Source organism: Garra rufa, chromosome 21, assembly GCF_049309525.1.
Source record: "Garra rufa chromosome 21, GarRuf1.0, whole genome shotgun sequence".
Lineage (NCBI taxonomy): Eukaryota > Metazoa > Chordata > Actinopteri > Cypriniformes > Cyprinidae > Garra > Garra rufa.
In genome coordinates, this window is record NC_133381.1 from 4,194,439 (window position 1) to 4,211,668 (window position 17,230).

Below are 17,230 nucleotides of genomic sequence, written 5' to 3' on the forward strand. Positions count from 1 at the left end.
TTTTATTCCTTTCTATATTCTGATGATTTTTGTAGAAGGGTTTGCTCACATATTATTCACTTTATTTTTTATTGATTACACTTTATCCATTTGTGTCTGCAGATAATTTTTTAAAGGGATGTTTTCTCAAAATGTTTTTTTTCTCCACTTCAACATCACTTACATACACCAAAATTTACAGTTTTATTCCTTTCTATATTCTAAAGGTTTTTCCTGAGGGGTTTGCTCATATATCATTTACCTGATTTTATTTCTAAAAACACGGCGAACGTTTTTTTTCTAGTATTTTCTGATTTATGAAGTAAAAACCTTAACATCTAATGTGTCAATAAAATGAAACTAAAATTCTGAACATGGCTTCATCTAATATTCAGATTTATATTCTGGAAAACGTATGCAAATTTCTGCATATATAAACGTAATAGTACAAAACTTCTCTTAATTTAATCAGTCAACTGGGGAAGAATTGTGATTTCTGTTAAAGTTATCCTACTTACCTGCAGTGTGTTGCCTTAACTGCACTAGGATATTCATTAAAATACATAGTTTCACTAAATTCATAGTTTAACTAATTATTTTTCAAGCAATACATACAAATCTAAAGTATTTCGTAATGTTATTTATTTGTAGAGCTCCTAAGTACGTCAAATAGACTTACATTATCAGCCAATCAGTGTTGTCAAGTCATCATTTTCCTGGAGCAATTGCCTCAAGATAGCAGATTTCATTTCACATACGTCCACTGAGCTAAATAGGAATGCAAAAATAAAACAGAAAATAACATTTAACTGAAGTGAAATTCAATAAACTACAAAAACTTTCTCAACCCTATGAACATTTTGTATGTCTCCCTAATCAAACACACCTGATTCAACTCATCAGCATTATTACTAGAAACACCAAGACCTAAAATAGGTGTCTGATAATAGAGACATACAAAATGTGCACAGAAAACACTATTAAATATAAATTGAATAATATTAATAAAAATGTCAAACCAAACTAAAAAAGTGAAAGTGAAAACAGAAAATGTAAAAAACATTTAGATATATTAAGAGTCAAAGAGGCATGAAACTAGAACACATTTAGGCAACATTTTGGCTGAACTGATTTCTCTTGATCTCAAAAACCTTTTGATCTTCCTAAATGCTTCATTGCTTTTTCATTGCATCTTAAAACAATCATTGCATTTTTAATGTATGTTGTAATAGTGAAGAAAAAAACACCATCAGACATATTCCTCCTCCAATAGTGTTAAGAAGCAAAGCATGAAGCTAGTTGATAAAAGTGCAGAATGAGCAGAGCTGGAATATAAGAACGGTGTCACGTTTTAATTACTATTATTCTCATACTTCGAGTTTTCATGCAAATTGGTTAACTGGGACAACAGTAATTTAACTGCATTTCATAAAATGAGCATTTCATAGTTTGTTAACTGATGCTCTGATTTCTGAAGTCGATGTGTGCAAGCAGTTGTTGTAAAGCACTGCAAAGCTGTTACGTAAAGCTGCAGAGGAGGCTGAGAGGAGACGCACTTCTCAACATCCTACACACGCTGAAGTTTGTGCTGGAGGAGAAAAAACTGCCACGATTTACACACACCGAAGGGATGAGAAATAAGTCTGCAACATATTCCACCCCAAGAAATTAGATTTTGTCGAGTGAACAAAGCCTAAATTTGGACCTTTAAGACACTGTTAGATTATCTGATGACAATTACACACAAACACAAAAAAGTACAGACCGTATTGATTTTTACTCAGCTCTGTGTTGGATGATTCACATATTTTTGACAGAAGCTCCTATAGCTGCAACAGGGCAAAGGGACCGATGCTGGATAAACATTAGTTGAAAGACTGCAGAAAGTTAACTTGAGGAAGTTAATAATTGATCAGTGGCTCTCTGATCCTGGTGAAATCCAGCTGGCTGAAGAGCTTTGAGTCTCATCAGTGGAAACATGTCAGACTCGCTGGTGTGTGTCAGTGATTATGAGCGTCAGGCTCAAAGACTTCTACCAAAGTCAGTGTTTGATTACTATTTCTCCGGAGCAGACGAGCAGCAAACTCTGCGTGATAATGTAGAAGCGTTCGCCAGGTATGTGACCGTTCATCATCATATGAACTGCATTTGATCGAAATTTGATAAAATCAAATGCATGCAAAGTCATGCATCTGACATGCTTACAAACTGTTTACATTTCAAGAAGTTTATGATGTTTAAAACCATCTAAAATTGGTGGTGGGTTGTAGTAGTTAAAGATCTGGCCTTGTAACCCAAGGGTTGAAGGTTCAAAGCCCAGTGATCTGATTCCATTGAGCCCTTGAGCAAAACACGTAAGCGCACGTTTCTCCAGGTGTCAGGCAAACATATTCTCAGCTGATCGAGTTAGGCATGTTTCTGCTAAATGAATAACATAATGGTAGTACAGAAGCATGAGCAAAAGATCCAACTATTATCTGATAGCAACAAAGAAATCTTATAGGGTAGATTGGGGCTAGTTATCACAGACTTCAGTGAATCTTGCAGGTTTAAATTTTTAAATTTTTTTTTTTTTAGATACAAAAAAATTACTATTTATTATTTTCAAAATAATGAGATAAAAAGAGATGAAGTCCAACATTAGTATAAAAAAAATCTCATTTCTGCCATAGTAAATCACAATTATGAGAGAAAAGAGATAGAAATGAGATGGATAAAGGGGTTAAAATTATGACATGAAAAGACAAAATTATGACATAAGTCATAAATATGAGATACTGGAGGTAAGAATGAGATCAAGGCTGAGATTGACATTCAGTGTCAAAATTATGAAATACTAAGTCATAATTATGAGTTTAAAGGGATAAAAATGGTAAAGGGTTAAATTATGCTATAAAAAGATAAATTATGAAATAAAAAGAGAGAAAATGAGACAAGTTTTGACAAAAAAGTCAAAACTGACATACTAAGTCAATTATGAGATAAAAAATGTAATTATGTCAGAAGTCATTATTATGAGTTAAAAAGTTGAAATTGTCTGAGTCATAATTATGAGTTAAAAGTGATTAAAATTACACAAAAGTCAAAATTATGACATAAAAAAGGTCAATTATGACTAAATTAAACTTATGACATACTTAATCATAAATATGAGATAATGGAGGTAAGAATGAGATGAAGGTTAAGATTGACATAAAATGTCATAATGAGTTAAAGGTGATTAAAAATGACAATCAAAATTATGACAAAAAGGTCAGTTATGACAAAGTTAAAATTATGACATACTGAGTAATAATTATGAGATAAAAAGTTAGAGTTATGACAGTCATAACTACGAAATAAAAAGATACAAATGAGAAAAAAGTTGAAATTACAACATAAAGTCAAAATTATCATATAAAATGGTAAATTATGACCGTTCTAAATCATAATTATGAGATAAAAAGTCAAAATTATGACATAATCATAACTATGAAATAAAAAGATAAAAACTAGACAAAAGTTGAAATAAGGACATAATAAAACGACAAAGTTTTGACGAAAGTCAAAATTGACATGATGAGTCATAATTACGAATTTAAAGCGATAAAAATGGCTAGTCAAAACATAATTATGAGAAAAAAAGTCAAAATTATGACGTCAATTATGAGATAAAGTTGAGATTATGTTATGTCATAATTATGTTGAAATTATGTCATAAATCATAATTATGAGTTAAAAAGTTGAAATTGTCATAATTATGAGTTAAAAGTAATACAAACTACACAAAAGTCAAAATTATGACAATTAATGATCAATTATGACAACATTTAATTTATGACATACTAAAAATAATTATGAGATAATTATGGGATAAAAATGAAATTGAGGTTAAAACTATGACATAAATGGGCAAAATTATGAGTTAAAGGTGATTAAAAATTCATAAATCAAAATTATGACATAAAAAGGTCAATTATGACAAAGTTAAAATTATGAAATACTAAGTCAACTATGAAATAAAGAGATAAAATGAGACAAAAGTTGAAATTATGACAAAAAGAAAACTTTGAAAAAAGGTCAAAATTGACATAAAAAGCCATAATTACGAGTTAAAAGTGATAAAAAAGTTCGAAATTATGACATAAAAGGTCAATTAAGACCTTTAATGAGATAAAAAGTCAAAATTATGAAATACTAAGTCAACTATAAAATAAAATAAAAATAAAAAATGAGACAAAGCTGAAATCATGACAGAACAAGTCAAAATTGACATACTAAGTTTTAATTATGACAAAGCTGAAATTGTGAATACTTAGTCATAATTATGAGATAAAGGAGATAAAAATGAGATAATTCAAAATTATTACAAAAAATAATAAGTAATAACTGTTACAAAAAGTTCAAAATTATGACACTTTATAAAACAAATTATTGTAAACATATCATGACTCATTTAAGTTTGTGTCATGAATTTGACTTTTTATCTCATAATTAGGATTTTCCCAAAGCATGACTTTTTATGTGGCAGAAATTGGCTTCCAACCCGAACACGTACAGTGGGGCATGTTGTCACACAGTATTTGGGAATGTACTCACAATGAAAACCTTCTGTTTATTGACATTTACATTGAACACCTTTTCTGGAAATAGGATTTCCTGATTTATACAGGTAATAGTAATACAAAACAGGTAATAACAGAAGTCTGGCAAATTGCTTTTAAGTCATGGAGTAAACAGCATGAGTCAGTCTGTAATGGTTTGAGTCAGTCTATCACAATGTTGACAAGAATTACACTTCTTCGAAATGTTTTGACCTAATTTTAGACAGTCTCTCTGGGATTGTGTGGGGTCAGTTACGGCCAGTTATAATTATGTGCGTTTATCTTGGCCTGGAGCGTTCGTGTGGGTGGGCAGACGGACCCTAGAGACCTAAACACGGCCTTACAGCAGTGTCAGCGGAGGCTCAGTCCGCATGAATAATGCCACTGTATTAGTCATACATATATATTAGTCATATATGCATATTTATAAAAAGTGCAAACAAGACGTCCTTCCAGGTTACAGACACGCTTTGTGAAAGTTAAGTGAGCTGCGGTCAGACGATCCGATGAGTCATGAAATAAACTCAAATATTAACAAAATCAAGTGTCCGTCAGGGCTGAAGTCATATGCTGCACAAGTTCTACAGGAAAAAACAAACATAAACACTTCATCTATTTATAAACATGGTTTTGCATCAGTAGCTTGTTGCAATTGTGTTTCTTAACTGTTTTATTGAATATGTTTAACTGATAATGCTTTAAACTGCCTTTAAGGGAAGCACCTGTCAAGTTTGAGATTTTGGGCTTTTTGGTGTTTTATAAAGTGTTTTTTCAGAGTAGTGGAAAGAAAACATCCAAAAGACACTGTTAAGTCTTTCTTTTTTGGCACTTTATCTATTTGTGTCAATAGATTTCAATTACAGTACATATTTTTAAAGGCTGTTTTCTTAAAATGTGTTTTTTTTTCTCCTACACTGAGCCATAAATCTCCACTTCAGTAGCACTTACACACACCAAACTTGACATTTTTATTACTGTCTATATCCTGAAGGTTTTTCCAGGGGGGTTTGTTAATATATAATTTGCTTGATTTTATACAACATTTTATTCCCCCCAAAAATGTAAAAAATATATTGTTTTCTGTCTAAGTATTTTCTGAATTATGGAGTGACCAAATGAGATACCCAAAATTCCCTTTGTAAAAACAATTGACTCTAATACGTCAAAAAATTAAATTAAATTAAAGTCCATTTTGAAATGGACTTTATACAGTTTTTAGATTTTTGTGCTAGAAATGTATGCAAATTAGCACATATTTCATTAAATAATGCCTCACTTGCATATTTAAACCTAACATTTTAGAAAACTTGTAATAAATTTGTTTTACAATTATTAATGTAATCAATCAGCTAGGTAAGTAAGGTCATAACTTTTTTTTTTTACCCTATTCACCTAAAGTGTCTCACCTTAATACAAATGCAAATGCAGATGCAGATTTTTTTTAGTATAGAAACCAAACTTTGGAAATGAATGAGCCAAGACTATCAAAATACTCAAAGTTTATTTATTTATTTATTTTTAGGATTTTTTAGAAGAGATTTTAAAAGAGATATATCACATAACTTTAGACTGTCTTTCATGTATCAATAGGTTTTCATACCCCCTGTAATGGGACAACATGCCCCACTGTATTAGATAAGGTCTCTTTTAGTCAAGACTAAAATAAAAATGATAACCAAATTTATAAATAAATTTAATAAAAAAAATGTGACAACTAGCCCCGGTTGCATCTGTATTTAATTATTATATCAAGTTGTTATTTCTGTATTGTGACTCTGCTGTGTCCTGCAGGTGGTGCATTTACCCTCGTGTGCTCAGAGACGTGTCTTCAGTGGACATGTCCACCACAGTTCTGGGCCAAAGAGTCAGTATGCCTATCTGTGTGGCAGCTACTGCTATGCAGCGAATGGCGCATCCCGATGGCGAGACGGCCACTGCGAGAGGTCAGACAACATTAACTTTGGAGTTACAGGTTTTACAGTGACTGCAATTATCATAACTATCCACATGGAGGCACCATTAGTCTGTCCTACATACTGCAGTGTCTCCTGCTCCCAATCACACTCAAATACCCCTTTTACTAAAATGGACCATGCTTAACACAGTGTGAGCTAATATACTATTACTATACAATACTATACTATAGTTTCAGTGTGGCCATAGTAAGGAAGTCAATTTCTGCAAATACATCTAATTATAAAATAAAAAGCCGAAATGATGACATGCTCAGTCAATTATGCTATAAAAATGGGCAATTGTGACACTTGTGAAATGAAATGTGACACGTAATGATGAAATTAAAAAAATCAAAATGATGACATTCATACAAAAACAAAAAGTCGAAGTCATAATTCTGAGATAAGAAGTCATATTATGCCGCACTAAGTCATAATTATGAGATAAAGGAGATAAAAGTGAGATAAAAGTTGAAACATTACCTAAAAGGTCAGTAAGTAAACAATAATTATTACATAAGTCACAATTACGATGACATAAATCATAATTATAAGATAAAAAGTTGAAACAATGACATAGTCAATTATGAGATAAAAACCTGGAATAATGACATAAGTCAATTCTGAGATAAAAAGTTGAAATGACAAAAATTCATAATTATAAAATAAAAAGCCAAAATTATGACATGCTAAGTCACAATTATGAGGTAAGTTTAAACAATGACAAAAAGCCACAATTATGAGATAAAAAGCTGGAATTATGACATAAGTCACAATTATGAGATAGAAAGTTGGTGTCAAAAAGTCACTATTATGAGATAAAATGACTAAATTATGATATAAAAGTAATAATTATAGAAAAAAAATTAAATTATGACTCTGTCATCATGAAATTGGAAGTCAAAATTATGAAATACTTAGTCATAATTATGAAATGAAAGAGATAAAAGTGAAACAAGTTGAAATATAACTTAAAAAGTCATGATTATTACATAAGTCATAATATGATACTAAATCATAATTACGAGATAAAAAGTTGAAACAATGACACAGTCAATGGTGAGATAAAAAGTTGATATGACATACTAAATCATAATTAGATAAAAAGCTGAAATTATGAGACACTAAGTCAATTATGACAAAAGTAATAATTATAGATAAAAGGTTAAACTTATGAGATACAAATGCAAAAAGATGACGAAAAGTCATAATTATGAGATAAAAAAAGTCGAAATTTTGACATAGTAAGTCAATTATGAGATAAAAAGTTGAAATTGTGTCAAAAAGTCAATTATGTGACAAAAAGTCAAAATTATGACATACTAAGTCATTATGAGATATACACTCAGTTATGATATACTTAATATCTCATATTTTTGACTTTTTCATCTAACAATTTATATTTTTTTCATAATTTTTACATTTTTCAAAACGTTGACTTTTTAATCTCACAATTTAGACTTTTTATGTCATATTTTGCATGATTTTTTTCTTTTGTGTCTGAAATTGGCTTCCATACTTTTGTACTACTGTCAGTTTAGTAAATAAAAACTACCAGTTTTATTGTGGTTTTAAGTAACAGTTTTACGTAACACAGTTTTAAGTAACAATTCTTGTACCAATATAGAGCTAAGGCAGAAACTTGTTAGCATGGCACTTTATGAGGGATCTATTATCTTTGAACAGATCCCACACACTAGTTATAGGTTCAGCCCCGTCTGAAGGTTCGAACCCAAAGACCGTTCAGTATCTTATAAGCCACGCCACCCTTGTGACAATGACCCTGCTGTTCTAACATCTCCTCTGGTCTCTTCCCATCCGCAGCCTGCCTGTCCTGTGACACGGGGATGATGCTGAGCTCATGGGCCACCTCCACCATAGAGGAAGTAGCGGAGGCCGCACCTGGGGCCGTGCGCTGGATGCAGCTGTACATTTATAAAGACCGAGCGCTGACTCAGTCTCTGGTCAGGAGGGCTGAGGAGGCCGGGTATAAGGGTATCTTTGTCACAGTGGACACACCTTATCTTGGCAGGCGACGTGATGACGTGCGCAACCGATTTAAGCTGCCCTCTCATTTGAGGTAAACGCTGAGACAACCACACGTGACGTGTGTGCGTGCCAGCAGCGTGCTTTACAGACATCGCGGTCTACGTTTGTAAACTCACAAACACAGTGTGAATTGTTCATCTGATCTGAAATCAGAATATACATAGAGTGATCTGATTATATGGTGATTTCAGTAGTGATTTCAGAAACAGCATATGACAAACAGGACGTATTATTATGTTGTCACACTGCCGCTTTTTCTGCAGCTCTGGAGGTTTTCTATGACTTTTGCACCAAAGATTCATAATTATATGGTCAGATCTATAATTATATATTCTAATTTTACACCTTGGAAACAGCATATCACTGGAAACCACCCAGAATAGCTGCATAGCATCACCTTATCATCCATTCAGAGCACCTTAGCAAATGCAGAGAAACGCTCCAACAACTTTTTAGAACTCCCTAGCAACTGCAAAGCCACATACTAACAAAGCATGTGAAAAAATGTAATATCATGTATTTAATTTTTACAGAATCATGAGATATTTTTACAACTCATCCCCAAAGCAACACTTTAGTAATCACATAATCCACTAAGTCACATAGCAACACCCTGGCAACCACTTAGAACACTCTGTCAACTGCATAGCAACACCTTAGCAGCCACATAACATTCTAACAGCCACTCAGAATGCTTAGAACCCTGAAACATAGCAACACCATGGCAACCATGTACAACTCCCCAGCAATTGCACAGCAATGCCTTGTAGCACATCCAGAAATTATATGGTCAGATCGACGACTTATCACCTGAGCAACTGCATAGCAACACCTTAGCAACCACGTAACATTCTAACAGCAACTCGGAATGCTCAGAAAACCACATAGCAACACCCTGGCAACCACATAACGATCTAACAGCAACTCAGAATGATTAGAAACCACATAGCAACACCCTGACAACCGCTTAGAACTTAGCAACCACTAAACATTCTAACAGCAACTCAGAATGTTTAGAAACCACACCGCAACACTGGCAACCACTTAGAACTTAGCAACCACATAACGATTTTACCGCAACTCAGAATGCTTAGAAAACACATAGCAGCAACCTAGCAACCACTTAACTCCCTAGCAGTACTCTGTTATGCGTTTAGAAATTATATGGTCAGATCTACAACTTTACTCACCCTAGCAATTGCATATGAAAGTCCTGGCAACCAATAAAAGCACCCTGACAAATGCATAACAACACATTGGCAACCACATAATGTTCTAACAGTGATTCAGAATGCTTAGAAACCGCATAGCAACACCCTGGCAACCACTTAGAACTTAGCAACCATATAATGTTCTTACAGAAACTCAGAACATTTAGAAACCACATAGCACCACCATACCAGCCGCTTTGAACTCAGTAACCACATAAAATTCTAACAGCAACTCAGAACATGGCAACCACTTAGAACTTAGCAACCACATACTGTTCTAACAGCACTTCATAATGCTTAGAAACCACATAGCAACACCCTGGCAACTACTCAGAACTTAGCAACCACATAACGTTCTAAAAGCACCTCAGAATAATTAGAAACCACATAGCAACACCCTGGCAACTACTCAGAACTTAGCAACCACATAACGTTCTAAAAGCACCTCAGAATAATTAGAAACCACATAGCAACACCCTGGCAACTACTCAGAACTTAGCAACCACATAATGTTCTAACAGGAACTCAAAATATTTAGAAACCACATAGCAACACCCTGGCAACCACTTAACTGCTTAGCAACTGCATAGCAATATTCTGGCATGCATGTAGAAATTATATTGTCCGATCTGCAATTTTACTTATCTTAGCAACTGCATACTAATGCCTTGGCAACTGCATAGCAACACCTTAGCAACCACATTATGCACTAAGAGACTTCAGATGCTTTAATACTTAATTTGAATACTATAAAGGCATAAATAATGACATTCTCTACAATAAAGCAGCATCTTAATTTACACATCTCTAGTCAAACAGATGCTCCATTGTAAACACTACAGTTTTGATTTAATGCATAATAAAGAAACCCTCACAAGAACTATAAAGATAAACTGATTCTATTAACTCTTTTTAAAATTCTTGTGGGGTTTCTTCATAAACAAGGCCTACATTTTCTCACCCTCGTGAACAGGTTATTTTACAGATTTGTTGTCCCTTAAAACCCAAAGATCTCACTGAAGAGCTTTATGTATTTCTGGAAACAGAAATCTCTCTCGTACAGTAGATCATGCCGCTCATGGGGATTCATACTCGCCGCTTCAGCCCCATCAACACTGGCTACATTATGCTTTTTATGTGGGGAAACATTCAGATATCAGCACTTCTACAGATACACCAACAGCAGCCCGCTATAAAAATGCCCTCATGAAAGTAAAGCCTACGTCAATTAGAAATCCAAAAAAGCATCTCGGCCCCACTGTATATTTCAGCACTACTGCCTCCGTTTCCATCAGCAGTGACACAACATGAACTTCATCTCAACCCTCCCGAAGACTTGCGCTCGGCCCCACAAATCAAAGCGCAGCAGCGGCAACAAGGTGCCATTGAGCGCGAGCTCTGGTGTTTGGATAAAACCCCGGCTCAGTTTTCATACACTGACCAAAAACAACACTCACAGGACTAATTCCATTTTGCACTCTCATTTTTTCCCCCAGGATGGCCAATTTCGAGACCCCTGATTTAGCGTTCTCCTCAAAAGAGGGTTACGGGGAGGACAGCGGCCTGGCGGTGTACGTAACTCAGGCCATAGATGCCACGGTGAAGTGGGATGACATCGCCTGGTTGAAGAGAATGACCTCGCTGCCAGTGGTGGTCAAAGGGGTTTTGACAGGTGAGCTATCCTGTCATGTTTGGAGGAGCTGTTGTGTCATGTGTGGTTGTGTCTGAATGCAATGCAATGCAAAAAAATAAAATTAAATTAAAATTTCTTTACATTTTATTAAAGCATTTTAACAAATAATAAATTACTTAAATACAAAAAATACAATGCACTCACTTCATCTGTAGATGTATCTGAATGCTGTCCAGACTTCCAGTGCACCATAATATCATGTCTAAAGATCTAAAACACATGAAAGTAAGCTATAGAAACACATCAAACTAAGATTTAATGGCTATGTTCATTTCAAAATAATAAAATAAAATAAAATATTTGTATACATTTTATTAAAGTATATCAATTAAATAAAATGTATTTAAATAAAAAAATATTGCACTCACATCATCTGTGGTTGTGTTTGAATGCTGTCCAGACTTCCAATGCACCATAACATCATGTCTAAACATCTAAAACAAATTAAAGTGAGCTTTAGAAACAATCAAACAAAGATTTAGAGGATATCTTCATTATAAAATAAAATAATATTTGTTTAAATTTTATTAAAGTATTTTAATTAAATAAAAAAATGTAATAAAATAAAAATACAATATACTGCACTCACTTCCTCTGTGGTTGTACCTGAATGTTGTCCTTTGTTGTCTTGCAATGATGTCCAAAGTGAGCTTTGGAGACAGTCAAACAGATTTAGTGGCTATGCTCATTATAAATAAAAATAAATAAATAAATAAATAAATAAATAAATAAATAAATAAATAAAATAAAAGGAAATATCCATAAATAGTATATATAATAAAGTAAATATGAACAAATATAATAAGAATAAAATAAAATGCAAAATAAAATGAAAATAAAACAAATATTAAATATAATACAATAAAAATAAAAACAATATAAATAAAATAAAACTTTTAATTAAGAGATGTGTATGAATGAATTTACACCTACAAACCACTCTATTAGACATTTTGATTATGTCCACCAACCGCCAAACTGCACTCATAGGACTATTCTGTTCTGCCTACAATGTTATGCATATATAAAAAAAAAAACATGTTATGCAAACATTACATATTTAAAATGTGAAGACATACACTTATACACCTTCTGACCTTGATGCTAACAAACATGAACTAAAAGCCACAAAAGTCCAATGTGGATTTCATTAAGTCTCTCGAATCTTCTCTCTTGCTTGCACCTAAAAAATAAAGGTTGGAGACATTCTTGATGTTGCATTATATGTCTTTCAGGTCATTTCTTATTAATTTAAGGATTCTTTAATGCACCAGTACAGATGTTTTCTAAAAAAAAAACGATTTTGATTCTTACTGAAATCTTAATTTTCAGGAGTGTGGAATGCTCACCGTCACTGATACAGAACGTCTTATTTGCATAATCTAATCAAAACAAGTCGACCAGTCGACCTCGTCTGTCAGCAAGGGGCCGCTAATGAAAGATAAAGTGTCATTTATCTCCCGGGAGGAAAAAGCAGTCAGTCTGTGAGGTTATCTCAGAAACGTCTAGAAGCTTTACTGCTGTTATTGTGTCTTCAGATAAACTTTTATCTTCTCTTTGGCTCTGGAAATGGCACATTCTGTAAATAAAAGTTTTTTTTTTTTTTTTTTTAATTTCAGCACAGACCAAAGGATTTAAATGTGCTCCCTGACAAACTCAGAAATGTGTGTTGAGGGGAGGGGGAAAAGTAATTGGGGAGCGCCATTAGTTATTTTAGCTCATGTGTGGAACATATTTTTCCTTGAAAAGTGCATCCTTTCCTGTTGGCCGCAGCTGAAAGAAAACGCTACTTAATCATTTTCAGGATTTTTACGAACAGAACAGACTTGGAGAAATTAAGTTACAGTATGTGAAACTAATTTTTCACATTTACTGACGTTTCTTTCCTGTGCAAACTTCAGCATCATGTTGCTATTCATGAGCAATAGTTTCCTAAATGAGCTTGCAATAACATTTTTAAAGCCAAAAATGAAAATTTGCTGTAAATGTCCTCACTTTCAAGCCATCCAAGATGTAGATGAGTTTGTTTCTTCATCAGATTTGGAGAAATGCAGAATTACATCACTTGCTCACCAATGGATGTGAATGGGTGCCGTCAGATTGAGAGTCCAAACAGCTGATAAAAACATCACAATAATTCACAAGTAATCTACCTTACTCCAGTCCATTAATAACCAACTTGTGAAGCAAAAAGCTGAGTGTTTGTAAGAAACAAATCCATAATTAATTTTTTGGCTTCTCAAGATGTTAATTGATGGACTAGAGTATTTTTTTAAATGCACTAGCAATTACATTTTTAAAGCAATAGTTCACCCAAAAAATGCAAAATTTGCTGTAAATGTCCTCACTCTCAGTTCATCCAAGATGTAGATGAGTTTGTTTCTTCATCAGATTTGGAGAAATGCAGAATTACATCACTTGCTCACCAATGGATGTGAATGGGTGCCGTCAGATAGAGAGTCCAAACAGCTGATAAAAACATCACAATAATTCACAAGTAATCTACCTTACTCCATTCCATTAATAACCAACTTGTGAAGCAAAAAGCTGAGTGTTTGTAAGAAACAAATCCATAATTAATTTTTTGGCTTCTCAAGATGTTAATTGATGGACTAGAGTATTTTTTTAAATGCACTAGCAATTACATTTTTAAAGCAATAGTTCACCCAAAAAATGCAAAATTTGCTGTAAATGTCCTCACTCTCAGTTCATCCAAGATGTAGATGAGTTTGTTTCTTCATCAGATTTGAAGAAATGTAGCATTCCATCACTTTCTCACTAATGGATGTGAATGGGTGCCGTCAGAATGAGAGTCCAAACAGCTGATAAAAACATCACAATAATTCACACAATATTAATCCACACTAGTCCATCAGTTAATGTCTTGAGAAGCAAAAAGCTGCATGTTTGTACCATTATAAGGATGTTTTTAACTAAAATATGAGTCCATAATCTATAGTAATCCTCCATCCAGTAAAAAAGCTGTCTGGTTTGAATCAGGAGAGAAATGTACACAGACCAAGCACCATTTACAAGCCAAAACAGCCCTTCTTCTCAAGATGCTAATTGATAGACTAGAGTAGTTTGCAAAAAAAATCAAAAAAAAAAATCAAAGCAATAGTTTACCCCAAAATGTAAAATTTGCTGTAAATGTCCTCACTCTGAGGCCATCCAAGATGTAGATAAGTTTGTGTCTTCATCAGATTTGGAGAAACTTTCTCACTAATGGATGTGAATGGGTGCCATCAGAATGAGAGTCCAAATAGCTGATAAAAACATCACAATAATCCACAAGTAATCCACACCACTCCAGTCCATCAGTTAACATCTTGAGAAGCAGAAAGCTGTTTGTTAATACCATTGCTAAGATGTTTTTAACTTAAATATGAGTCCATAATCTATTATGAAATCAGTGAAATCAGTGAAAAAGCGGTCTGATTTGAATCAGGAGAGAAATCTGCACAGATCAAGCACTGTTTACAAACCAAAACAGTCCAAAACAGCGCTAAACAAATATGTGGCTGGAATTTGATGTGAGAGACAACAGGAGATGGATTTTTTCAGTGGAGGAAGCATTATTATGGATTATGAGCTCATATTTTATCCAGAAGCAACAGTTTGAAGTTAAAAATGCCTTCGATTATGGATTTGTTTCTGGATTTCCCAAGATGGTAATTGATGGACTGGAGTATGTTCCTAAATGAGCATGCAATAACATTTTTAAAGCAATAGTTCACCCCCAAAAAAGATGAGATTTGGAGAAATGTACCATTCCATCACTTGCTCACCAATGGATGTGATTGGGTGCCGTCAGAATGTCCAAACAGCTGATAAAAACATCATAATAAGTCACAAGTAATCACTCCAGTCCATCAGTTAAGATCTTGTAAAGCCAAAAGCTGTGTGTTTGTAAAAATAATAATAATAATAATAATAAATAAAAAAATCCATCAAGGTGTTTTTTTTTTATCTTCAAACTATTGCTTCTTCTGTCATACTTACATAATATTGCTTCCAATATCCAATATCTATACCAGTGAAAAAGTGGTCTGGTCTGATACAGGAGAGAAATCTGCACAGAACAAGCACTGTTTACAAGTAAAATGGTCTAAAACAGCTAAAAAAACAAATATGTGGCTGAATTTTGATGTGAGAGACAACAGAAGATTAACCTTTTTACTGGAGGAAGCATTATAATGGATTCATATTTTAGTTAAAACATCTTATTAATGGATTTTTTTCTTACAAACATACAGCTTTTGGTTTCTCAAGATGTTAACTCATGGACTGGAGTGGTGTGAATTACTTGTGGATTGTTGTGATGTTTTATCAGCTGTTTGGACTCTAATTCTGACGGCACCCATTCACATCCATTGGTAAGCAAGTGATGCAATGCTACATTTCTCTAAATCTGATCAAGAAACAAACTCATCTACATCTTAGATGGCCCGAGGGTGAGCACATTTTTTTTTTATTTTTGCATTAACTTTTCCTTTAAATGCAGATAAAAACAGCTTTGTATGCCATAATTGCAATGTAACGTAATTCCCTCCATGCAAAGGATTTTGGCTTCAAATTCTAGAATGAGAAAAGGCAAAACTGCTTCAGAAGAACCGCAGTAATTAATGTTCTGCTCATGGTGAATCTTGCCGTTTTAGCTGAAGATGCCAAAGAAGCGCTGAAGTATGGGGTGGATGGAATACTTGTGTCAAACCACGGAGCAAGACAGCTCGATGGAGTTTCAGCCACCGTAAGTGTCTGTTGAAGAAATGATGCATTATTGTTCTCCAGAGACCTCCAACCCACAAGTCCTCTTTGCAGGCTGTCCTCTGCGGCCTGTAAATTGCATCTTTGATAGTGTGAAATACGGTCCCTGGTTTACCAAAGTGGACGCCAAACAAAGGTTTGGATGCAACCTCGAATTTTACGAGCACAAAGTGGTCTCCAAAACTGAAGAAGATCACCATGAGCACGAAGAGCGTTCTGAATATAGATACAGAGATGCTGTTTCTGTCCCAGGTCTTCCAACATTTGCGTTTTAAGCTATAAACTGTAATTAGTGCTGATGATGATTTATTGAAGATCTATCCTTCTAGAACTTTTCTGTGATGAGCAGTTATGGTGATACAATTTTAATTCTGAAAATACACTAGTTTGGTTATTTAATCAAAAATACTGTAAAATCACTAAAATTGTAAAATATTATTAGAATGTAAAATAGCTAGTTTTTATGTGAATATCTGTTGGAATGGAATTTATTTCAGTGATCAAATCTGAATTTTCAGCATCATTACTCCAGTCTTCCATGTCACATGATCCTTCAGAGATCATTCTAATATGCTGATTTGCTGCTCAAAAAACATTTCTCATTATGATCTATATGATATACAAAATATTTTAAATATTTTGGAATAAATACTCTTTTTTTATTTTGTTATTCTTATTACCCATACACATTAAATGCTCAAAACAAATTATTTTTAATATTTTAAATAATTAAAAAATATATCTTAAATAGTTTATAAATCATTTATAAATTATTAAAATTAAATTAAATTAAATTCTTATTTTAAAATAAGTTAATAATATTTTTATTATTTTAAATAATATAAAAATATTTTTGAATAAATACTTATTTTATTTTTTTCTTACTGATCATGCACACACTAATGCTCAAACTGAGCGATTTGTTCATATTTTAAATTATTACATATTAAATAATTTAAAAATAAATTATATATATATATATATATATAATTT

At 33.2% G+C, this 17,230-nt stretch overlaps 1 protein-coding gene across 1 annotated transcript; it reads left to right on the plus strand.

The window, feature by feature from the left end:
• The first annotated feature begins 1,907 nt into the window (after window positions 1–1,907).
• hao1 (hydroxyacid oxidase (glycolate oxidase) 1) lies at window positions 1,908–16,250 on the plus strand. The gene is made up of 5 exons (XM_073827238.1): window positions 1,908–2,094; window positions 6,354–6,505; window positions 8,342–8,597; window positions 11,274–11,449; window positions 16,129–16,250. Exons 1-5 carry the CDS (start codon window positions 1,958–1,960, stop codon window positions 16,233–16,235), a joined length of 828 nt encoding a protein of 275 aa, XP_073683339.1. The 5' UTR covers window positions 1,908–1,957; the 3' UTR covers window positions 16,236–16,250.
• The last annotated feature ends 980 nt before the right edge of the window (window positions 16,251–17,230 follow it).

Excerpts from the sequence above, each read along its gene's own strand:
- hao1 (XM_073827238.1), top strand. The coding sequence starts at position 1,958 with ATGTCAGACTCGCTGGTGTGTGTCAGTGATTATGAGCGTCAGGCTCAA. Across the intron at positions 8,598-11,273 it reads AAGCTGCCCTCTCATTTGAG|GATGGCCAATTTCGAGACCC; the intron begins GTAAACGCTGAG and ends TTTTTCCCCCAG. Across the intron at positions 11,450-16,128 it reads GGTCAAAGGGGTTTTGACAG|CTGAAGATGCCAAAGAAGCG; the intron begins GTGAGCTATCCT and ends TTGCCGTTTTAG.